Below are 11,178 nucleotides of genomic sequence, written 5' to 3'. Positions count from 1 at the left end.
AAGTGAAATTAAGTTGCTTCTTAGAGTTGTGTGTTGAAAAAATTCACAGGCTTGGTTGCTCATTTTTGTAGAAGTCTGGAGAGATGATGAATTGTGCCCACTCCCCTACAGAAGAGGGCTTGCAATCATGTTACCCTAACACTCACCTACTTTCCTCTGATCAAAAGAGATGTTTGCCCTCTGTCCCTTTTTGGGGGAGGCTGGTAGAGAATACTTTGACATATGTATTATTAAATGTAGAGTCTAAGAAGTATACACACCTTCTTGGCATATGAAATCATGTTCAGTGCAGTGCTGTATGTTTTCTGGCAGCCTTTAAGTATAGTTTGGAAAACATTACTCCATAAAATGTGTTAAGCGCTTAGAAAAGGCAAGCAACTCTACAAAACCTGATACGAAAGGGGCTATAGAAAAAGGTTGCTGTCATGAAGCTGTGTTGTTTTTTTCACCATGGAAAAAGAGAGCTTTTCATATTGTTAGAGCATTGAGGGAATTGTGTGACTTTTGTGAGGAAACTAAGAAACCCTTTATACCTTGAAAATATGTAAAGAACTCAAGTCTCCATTAAGAAATGGGCTTCATCATTAAACTCTAGTTACTAAAATTATGATTAATTTACTCTAGAGCTACTTTATTTTATCTGGACTGTTCTGGAGCCCAAAATGAACAAAGGGTTGGAGCAACTTGCCTGAGGAGAAAAGTTACAACATTTGGGCTTACTGTTGAAAAGGCAAGGAAAGAGGGCACATGATAGAGGTGTATAAAATTATGCATTGAGTGGATAGGCTTCTCTCATACTACTGGAAATTGGGGCCATCCAAGGAAGCTGAATGTTGGAAGATTCAGACAAAGGAAAGTACAGTGGTGCCCCGCAAGACGAATGCCTCGCAAGACGGAAAAACCCGCTAGACGAAAGGGTTTTCCGTTTTGGAGGCGCTTCGCAAAACGAATTTCCCTATGGGCTTGCTTCGCAAGACAAAATGTCTTGCGAGTTTTTCCGACTTTTTTTCCTCCCCCCCCCCTTTTTCTAAGCCGCTTCTCTGCTTATCCGCTAAGTTGATAAGCCGCTAAAAGCCGCTAATAGCGCTAATCCGCTAAGCCGTCAATGGGCTTGCTTCGCAAGACGAAAAAACCGCTAGACGAAGAGAATCGCGGAACGGATTCTTTTCATCTTGCGAGGCACCACTGTACTTCTTTACACATAGTTACATGGAATTCTCTCCCACTAAATGTAATGATGGTACCTGGCGTGGATGTCTTTAAACAGATTAGACACATTCATGTAAGGCTATCAATGGCTGCTAGCCATGCTTGGCCATTCTCTGTTGGAAACAGAATGTACTCAGGTCTTGCTTGTAGGCATCATCCAGTAGGCATCTGGTTGGCCACTGAAAAATGGATGATGGACTATATCGGCCTTTGGCCTGATCCAGCAGTGATGATCCTACATTATTACATGGCTTGTTACTAGAACAGAAAACCTTTATACTTGCTTAGTCCATAAGTAAACATACCAACCATACTTGCTTTTATTTCAGTGTACATTCTCAAAAGTTGCATCGAGTAGTAAGTTTTAGAAATCAGAGTACTTTGTACTGTCTTTGGCCAGTCATGCTGTCATTTTGATGCCAAAATAAGTTATTTAGGAATATGAATCACCAAGTTAGGGGCCTGCATGTAAGATCTGGCATCTGATCTGAGCACACATGTTTATAAAAACAAAGCCATAAACAGTAGGCAATTGTGGCTATATCTTAAATGTGTAAGCACTGCACAGTTGACAAACACAATCTCACCATAGGTATGGCACTGCAGTTTAAATTTTCTACATAAAATTAAGTTTAGTTTTACCATGGAAGAATGTTATATGAAATCCACTATTGTATCTTAATAATTATAATTTCAAGTACTAAAACTTTGAAATGCGGACAAAATGCCTATCCCATCCTTGGAGACATTAAGACTGCAGTAGTTTAACTCAGTGCACCTTCTCAATAAGCACTCTTAGGACTGCACTGCAGCAGTGCCTGAAATATTTTTAAACGGTATTTAAGAAATACTTGATACATATAAAAACAGTTATTAAAATCCTACCCACTGAAGGCCATTTTAATACAAGTATTGTACAGTATATCATCTACTGAGTGCATTAAGGATTCCCAGACACAAGCATTCCCCCCATAAACTACAGTTGAGAAAGACATGTAATTAAACGAGAAGCTTTAAATTCCAATGGTTCCATCCAATAAAATAAGTGGGAGCTTCCCCTCTGACGTCAGTGGGATGTGAATTGCATCCTAAGGCTAGAATCCTAAGCACACTTACTTAAGAGCAAGCTCCGCCAAACAGAGTGGGGACTTTCTTCTGAGTAATCATGTACAGGATTGTGCTTTAAATGTTTACTAGTATAGTTTCAGTTCCTGTCCTATCACAACATGCAAAGTTAATCTCCAGACCCCACTAGAGGATCCTACAATGCATCAGCGAAGGCGGCTGTTGATCACCCAGGTCTTGTCTCAGTCTCTAATCTATGGTATTGCATGTCCTGGGCAGGCAAGCGTGGGCGTCGCAGCAGTGCAGGATCGCTAGACAGCAATATGGAAGTAAGTAGGAAGTTACTGATGTCTAGCTGGATGTGATGTGCATTTCAAACCTTTCTTTTATATACATTTTTTGCTCTTTTTCTTCTAACATACAACCTGCCTGCCTCAAATAAAAATGCATGCCAAGGCTACTCACTTCGTATTTTTAGATTTTTATTTATTTATTTAAGAAAACAGCAACACTACTACTACTTCTGGCTTGTTTTTAGACCAAGTACCATTTTTTTAATTATTATTATTTCAGCTAACCTCGTCCCCTTCTGTTCCTGCAAGCATGGTTAAATGAATATGATGTGCCCTCTTGCCACCATTTCAGTCTGGTCCCTGCTTAAAGGCCCAGTGGTTATTTGTTACACAGTACACTGTTGGTGCTGTTTGATATTTAACTTAGCTACTGACGTCATGCTCAGCCATTCACATTGCTTATTTTTCGAGTTAAATTGCGAAATGTATGCAGTCGTGACACCATGGAATTGCATAGATAGGGCATGGGGAAAGAAAACAAATAAGACGGATGAATTCAATGTGGATTTCATGAGATTTCATTCATCTTCAAACCATTTATATACTGTTCATGTCTTTGAATTCAACCTGCAGATTTGTGTGTGTGTGTGCGCGCGCATGTGTGCGTGCGTGCGTATGTGTGTGTGATGTCTGTGTGTGTTTGAATTAGGTAGACTACAGTCTACATATAGCACACGATGCCTCACCATTGCTATGTCCCTATAGCTGTCCATAAAGAAAATAAAGTGTCCACAGACTAACTAGATAGTCAACAGCTAAATAGCAGGAAATACTGGGCCATAGGTCAGGAGATGTGGGAACAAAGCACAAAACCTACCAATAAAGAAAAACAAGCGTAGTCTCAGTCTAACACTATTAGTGATAGCTCACTTACTTTCTACATCTCAAAATAGAAGCAGTCTACTTTAAAGTTAATGTTAGAGAAAAACGCAGCACAAAATCTGAATGTTAACAGTGTGCTAATTATTTCAGTTTAATTCATTGTAACTGTAGACATGTATATATTTGTTCTTGAAGGGAGAAATAAATCACATGACTATAATATCTTAATAAGAAAAAATGTAGATTTAAAATCAGATCAAAAGGTTTTAATCACTGATTAGTGATTACTTTTTATTGGTCAATATTTTCATTTTTTTAAAGAAAAAGAAAAATCACTTCTTTCTATAATTGGGTCATATCTAGCATCACCTCACCTGTACCTTAAAGGAAGAAATTGGCAGAAAGACAGACAGAAAGACAGACAGACAGACAGACAGGCATCTCCTATAGGTCATAGACAGACAGACATCTCCTATAGGTCATACAGCAGTTTATCCCTATGAGCTTTCAAGGAAAACATGATGGTCGCTGTGAACTTTTTTCTTTTACACATATTTTAAGGTTTTTTTAATTTTTATTTCTATTAATTTCTTTTTAGGGGTCCATCATTAGCAGTCCTCATATGCGCCGAAGAGCTACATCAACCCGAGAGTGTCCATCTCGCCCTCACCACCAGACTATGCCTAATTCTTCCTCACTACTAGGGTCCTTATTTGGTAGTAAAAGGGGAAAGCCTTCCCAAGGCCACCTAGCAACTGGCCCGTCACAGCACCCACCTCACCCTCCTATACTTTCACATCAGCAGCATTCGCAGCACTCTTCTTCCGCCCTGCACCATGCGGGGCCAGCGGAGGGGCAGACCCAGGCACAAGTGCACACCCACCATTCTCAGTACTGCCACATGCAGAACCCGCCTCCATACCATCACCACCACCACTACCACCCACCCCAGCATATCCAGCACCCACACCAGTACCACCACGTGCCGCACTCGCAGCATGTAGCGCATTCGCAGCATTCTTACATACCGCATTCCCACTCGCAACATTCTCATGCCCCCCATCCTCCATTACCCGCTCCTCACCCCGTACACTCTTCCCACGCACCACATCACCACGGCCAGCCGGTGCCCCCTTCTAGTTCAGCCAGCACTAAGCCCAAACATAGCGGAATCAGCACAATAGTCTAGAACCAAACTCCTCTGCCAGTAATTGTAGCTCTAGACAGGCACTTACAGGAAGCAGAAGCAGCCTATAAAACTGGAATGGTTGTTTTTTTTTTTTAAATAATAAATAAATAAATATGAAACACAAGCCAGAAACAACTTAATTGACTCCTTTGCCTTAAGGATTCAATAGAACAACTCATGTTAGCTTGATCAGTGCTGGTCATACAACTGAACTCAGTGGTGATCTTCTCCCTCCTTTTCTCCAGTAGCCTTGAAAATATGCTGCTTGCTGAAAAAAATTATGCTACCTTTTGTTTCACCCACCCCCCCATGACAATTTTTAATGCATAATGAAAACATAACCTCAAAATAAAAGGAAAAAAAAATATGAAATAGAACCAAGTGTTGCATTCTTGCTCCTTAATTGTCAATGGGCAAAAAAAGTAGACCTCATATGGTTGATGAAAGTACGTAAGTAAACTTTATATAATATAAATATATAAATATATACATATATATATATATACTGTATAGTTAACATTTATGCTTACAACAAAACTTTTGCAGTCCACAAAGCTAGCAATATATACTTTACCAGGAATTCCATTTACTGATAGAAGGGCAGTACAGTAGTTGAACAGCGTAATGAAAGTGTAGACCAAAAAACTAGGAACAAATTCCAGGCATTTCAGTGTTCTCATTAAAAGTTCTCTGGACTTTGAAAAATATCTCTAAGCAATCATTGCAAAGTGTGCCAAGTAACATAGCATTTAGCTGTTGTAGTCAAATACTGCTTTGTACAAATCCTTATTTTATTAACAAGATAATATACTTAATCAGTATTATAACTGTTCTACTATTTCAGGTAAGCAAACTAGTTAAGATGCAGTAACTATACAGTAGCAACATGAGACCCCCTTTGTTAAGGGCTGTCTCTACCTTTTGGTTACTCAGATTCTTAGACACTTTAAAGGCTGTGATAACTGTGAACTTACACAATCCATAGTTCTTCTTTTATATTCATATATGTTTTAATAAACTCACATGAAGATTTAAATGGAAGGTACTTGCGTACACGGCATAAACATTCATCTCAGACCTTAAAACAAGAAGCATCCATCCCTTTCCAGACACATTGCCACTTTACCATAACTTACTCAGTTTATCTCAGTTAAAATAGACTGCGGTTCAGGCTTGCCTTTCCATATGAAAGTGATCTGAAACTTGAAGGCTTATTTTAGTACAGATTTTTTATAACTGTAATTCCATGTAGCCATGTGCTGGCAGCAGGACTCTCTCGCCATTTCTTCATCACATTTGTTAGTTTATCCCAGCACTCAGCAGGCTGAGTCTTTGCTCAAACTGTCATGGTCCAGTTAAGTCGCAAGACATCTCGTAAGAGCCAACTGTGCTGTTGTTGCTTATGTGTTGTAACGAGTCATTCGCAAATCCGTATGCGATTTTTTTGTACCCCCTAAATCCTATTTTTTAAAATTTTTTTTAAAAAAAGAAAGAAATCATACATGGAGAATACTTTGTAGTTTCAGCATTTTGAGCCACCCCAGTCACAAGGACTGTACATCTAACTGGCAGAAACAAAAGGAACTGCAGAACTACACCAGCAGAATTGTGAATGTGGTTTAAAAGAAGAGGAAGGAAAAGTTCCAGTGAGAGATGGGTAAAACAAATAAACACAAAAACGGTGTTGCTTCGGAATGTAGAAGTGATACATGAAGATGACTCTTATGTATTGGTGATTCCCGATGTCTCCAGTTTGTTTTGTTTTTTCTCTCCCTCTCCTTCTTGCTATGGATTATATCATGATTACCAGCAAAACTAAAAACCAATTACTTCTGTTAACTTCCACTCAGCAAAAACAACCACCTAGAGTTTAGTCTGCTGTTTAAATTTGTCTGTTATTTTCTACGCGTGCAATACTTACTGTTTTGTCCCCCCCCCCCCATAAATTAACTACATATGAAATGAAAGTAATAAAAGTCAATTTGATGGTCATCCAGGCAGATTACCGAAGAGGGTTCATCTCAGCAGCCCCCTGAGGCTTGTTGTTCCTTGCAGTTTAAGCATTGTTTGTCCTTATGAGGGATAATAGAACTGTCTGCATGTCATCTAATGTTAATAGTATTAAAGCTACACTCTACATATTGTATATTTGCAAAATATATCAGTGTTACTGTTTATATTAGTTGAAGTAAAGTAATGACATATTTAAATATGTAGACTTTTCTTCAGACCTTTGTACCAATAGTAGAGTCTAACTGTAATTTATAAGTTGTTCCAGAAAAGATAAGTAGCTGGTGGGATACTTCCCCCCGTGTTGTCACTCGTTGAATATTCTGCATGAACCAGACTCAAAAACACATTCACTGGACAACCACATTGCTTTGCATTTGACGGATTAATATTGGCCACACACAAAAGCACTTTAGTGTTGCCCACCTATTTATATAATTTGGATGCCCTAGGGAACCCCGTGTAAGGTTTTAAACTCCCATACTGTTGCTTGTTTTAAGTTCACATACACACAAACATCCTTATATGATTCATATGAATTCCGTAAAATGAAGGTTATATATTACTATTATTTATTTCATTTTCTTGCCATATGCATATGGAACATATAAGTAGAGTGAATGCGTTAGAAACATGAAGTGCATGAATCTCAACGTTCCATGAATACCGAAGGAGGTTCATTCCCCCCCCCCATAAGTATTTTCGATAAGAACATCCTGTAACCAGCATTACTTTTCAAAACTTCACTGCTTTTTAGAGGAGCAGTCTAAGGTGCCAGAATCCCTTTTATAGACCAAGAGTACAGAACCGTTTCTCTTAGATTGGGAAAATGACAGCAATCATCATTAGCTTCTATGTGCAGTTAAGAGGAAATAAATTTTATAGCATGCAGCAGGGGAAAAGTAGTTACCAGAAAGCTTTTCTTAGTTTTTCCGTATTGATTAAAATCCACACAAAACACTATTGAACCATGTGTCTTTCTTCCCATGAATAGTATGGCTTAGGTAAAAGCAACAATTTGAAGTTAAAAGAAAAACTAAATAACCTTGCAATAATATCTTTTCTGGGACAACGTCAAATATGTATTTGTTTTAATCCTTTTAAGTTAAGAATGAAATGTACAACAATGTAAAAAAAAAAGTAATCCTAATATAATGTACGTCTTGTATTGCTAAAAAGAAGTCTTCAAGCATAACATTGTAGAATGATTTTCCCATCAAGCACTGCATGCAGCAGAAGCCTCTTGTTTCTTGATTTTAAAATGAGCTGAAAGACAGTCAGCAGCTATTTAAACAATGACTCTCTACATGTTGACTTGCTGTTCCATATAAAGCTGTGTGTTTACTGCAGTTAAGCATGCATTTTGCTGTTTCCGTTGTAAAATATCATCACATCTTGCCTGCAAAAATGAGTAATTGTGTATATAGTTAAAGAAAAAACTTGACCAATAATAAGATAAAATTTTGAGGGAGGGAAAGGATAGCGAAGCAGGACCAAGTAGGGAGAATAGCTAATTCTCTAAACTGTACATAGTGTGTAAATTAGTATTAATATAAGTCTGCAGTCACTTTCAGGTTGCATACAGTACCTGTCTCCTGCTAGGAACTTTAATCCCAGCCTTGCGTTGTATTAAACTGTTGGAATTAGGTCTTGAATGCAGACTGTTAAAAGACCTCAAGAAACATCATGCTCATGAAAAGCTTCTGTTATGGGAGGCTTCAGACCATTTTGTAACTCTTGGGAAGGAAGGAGTGCTTTCATTTTAATATGCATTGTTTGTAAGTAGTATCAGACCTTATCGTTGTAAAACTATAACTGTGATTATGTGGGAAATCAAATAAATCACTTTGAACTCACTCAGTTTCTCATCCTTTGTAGAACTGCACTTATATTTTTCATATTAAATGAATAAAATTACTATGCCACTTCACTTCTTGGAAATCTCATTTTGTGTTGTTTAAAACAAAAACAAACAAAAAAACACCACTGCAGTATCGCATGCAAAAGGTAGAAACAAATAGCCCTGTTTTGTACAGGCGAGGCATTGGGCTCAAATTGGGACTGTTTATGTCTCAGCTGGAGAGGACAGACAAATCAATGGTTTCCTATGGGGCGGTTAACCTGTGACCTCTAGCCGTTGTTGGATCCCCTTCTGCTGCAGTCGGCATGGCTGATGATCAAGGATGGTCTGCATACTGCAGTATACAGTATGGGAGTCTCGAAGGTCACAGGCTAGCCACCTCTCATTTAGAATGTGGTCTTACACAATCCATAGGATACAAGCGGTAAAACAAAAAATATACTCCAGGTAAGAAACTTGTGCCCCTCCCAGTGCTGTTGGGCTCCAATGAGCTGCAGCCACTATGGCCAAAGATCAGGGATGATGGGAGTTTTTTAGTCCAACCACACCTGAAAGGCCACAGGTTCCTTACCCTAAGTTTAAGGAGTTGGCTTGTACAACAAACCATATCAAATGTTGACAGGGACATGTCATTACTGGAGAAGGGAGGGGAAATTATTGTTTCAGGTAACCTGGTACAGAGTTGTTTTGGGCTTTTACACACAAGTAACAAGACCTTAAAGCTGACTTGGCTCACAGCAGCTTGTGCAGATCCCTCAGCACTTTGGCTACAGCATTATGCACTAGTTGCAGCATCCAGACCAGACATAATGGAAGCCCCACACAGAATGCATGGCAGTAATCGAAACTACTTCCCACCCATGGCACAGTACTTCTGTTTTGTCCAGATGAAGCCTCTGCTTATTCTGCTCCACCCAAATCTACACCACCCTTAGCCAACCATTATCTCTGATTTAAGACAACCTTTTGGTGCAAAAGTCCTGTCACCTAGAAACCAATTTCTGTACACGCAGTATTGGAGCACGTTTGGCATTGCATTTCCTCATTATATAGCGAGTAAGTTAACAGAATACAAATGCCAGATCAAAACCAGGTCTGCCATTGTGTTAACAGCATGAAGCTTCCTAATGAGTGTGAGCTTAAATTGTAAGGAAACACTCCTCTGGCCTCTGACTGCTGTAATAAAATAACAAACACCGACTAAAATTAATTGAGCCTTGGAGTGTAAATTGCAGGAAATCAAGTAAGATGCTTGGAAAGGAAAACCATGTACATTCATGACTTTGCTGAGAATATAAACAACAATCCAGGTATCAGACAGTGTTAAAATGAATAAGCCAATTACATAATAAGACCCCACTTCAATAAAAACCCCATTTGTTTCCATTTCTGTTGGGATAGCCATGCTGGATTGTTTCAGGAAAAAGAACTGATGAAGTGGACTGTGGTCCACAAAAACTTACTCCACCATAAATCTGTTAGTACAGTGGTACCTCGGGTTACAGACGCTTCAGGTTACAGACTCCGCTAACCCAGAAATAGTACCTTGGGTTAGGAACTTTGCTTCAGCATGAGAACAGAAATGGCGGCGCAGCGGGAGGCCCCATTAGCTAAAGTGGTACCTCAGGTTAAGAACAGTTTCAGGTTAATAACAGACCTCCAGAACAAATTATGTTCTTAACCCGAGGTACCACTGTACTGTATTAAAGGTGCCAGAAGACAGTAGTTTTAATTTGCTTCAGTGGGTTCTGTTTGTGCATATCAGAGCATCTTCACAACTTAAATTATTCAATGACCATGTACATTCAACATGGAATTATGGATTGAAGACACTGAAAATCTTGATCTTGCTTAGAACAAAACTGCATTGTTGGATGGTGATAATAAATTATTATTTATATGCCACCCATTTGACTGTGTTTCCCTAGCCACTCTTGGCAGCTTCCAACAAATTATAAAACCACAGTAACACATCACACATTAAAAACTTCCCTATCCAGGGCTGGCTTCAGATGTCTTCTATAAGTCAGTTGTTCGTTTCCTTGACAATTGACAGGAGTGTTCCACATGGCGGATACGGCTACCAAGATTGTTTGAGAAGATACTGAGGAAGACAAAGAACCTCTGCAAACCAATGCGTACATTCATGCATATGTAGGCATACACACACAACCAGAAGAGTATCTTGAGAGGAAAACAACAGCTCCAAAGAGGAGGCCAGGAAGTCTTCAAAACACCCAGTGAAAGCCACCAAGCCTTTTATTGCTGACAACGATGATGAGGCAAGTTATTAATAAATCTGTCTAGTACATTCAGATTCTTATACTAAACTTTTCTGGTTTTCCACTTGTTTTAAATTGTTTTTAGCTGTTAACGTTAATGCTTGTTTGCCTCCATTGTGTCATTGTTTCATAATTGGTTTTAGAGTTTGTTATGAAAGTTATATGGATTGGACTTTGCATTTTCAGTGTTTACACAAACCACTCTGTGAACCTAGTTATAAGGGTGTTATACAAAACTAAACCTGCCATAAATTTAGAGCTAGATGTAAATGCTGTAAGTTTACTCCTGCTAATGCCATTATTTCATTGAAGGAAGCCATGAGCTTTAAATGTATGCCATGGGTGTGACCATAGGCATGTGACTTCCCCCAATGAATCCTTTATGGA

At 38.9% G+C, this 11,178-nt stretch overlaps 1 protein-coding gene across 14 annotated transcripts in view; it reads left to right on the top strand.

Moving 5' to 3' along the window:
* Nucleotides 1-8,504, top strand: part of IQSEC1 (IQ motif and Sec7 domain ArfGEF 1) — a 313,774-nt gene extending 305,270 nt beyond the window's left edge. For 11 of the 14 annotated variants that reach the window (XM_079964974.1, XM_079964973.1, XM_079964967.1 and 8 more), the window contains 2 exons: nt 2,554-2,603; nt 4,048-8,504. In XM_079964974.1, coding sequence (XP_079821100.1) covers nt 2,554-2,603; nt 4,048-4,638 — 641 coding nt within the window. In that variant the 3' untranslated portion in view covers nt 4,639-8,504. The remainder of the gene's footprint in view (nt 1-2,553; nt 2,604-4,047) is intronic. The other 3 variants (XM_079964970.1, XM_079964972.1, XM_079964971.1) reach the window with 3 other exon arrangements.
* The last annotated feature ends 2,674 nt before the right edge of the window (nt 8,505-11,178 follow it).

Source organism: Podarcis cretensis (genome assembly GCF_951804945.1).
Source record: "Podarcis cretensis genome assembly, chromosome: 2".
Taxonomy (NCBI): Eukaryota; Metazoa; Chordata; class Lepidosauria; order Squamata; family Lacertidae; genus Podarcis; species Podarcis cretensis.
Note: the sequence above shows the minus strand (reverse complement) of the source record. Positions and strands in the feature narration are given on the sequence as shown.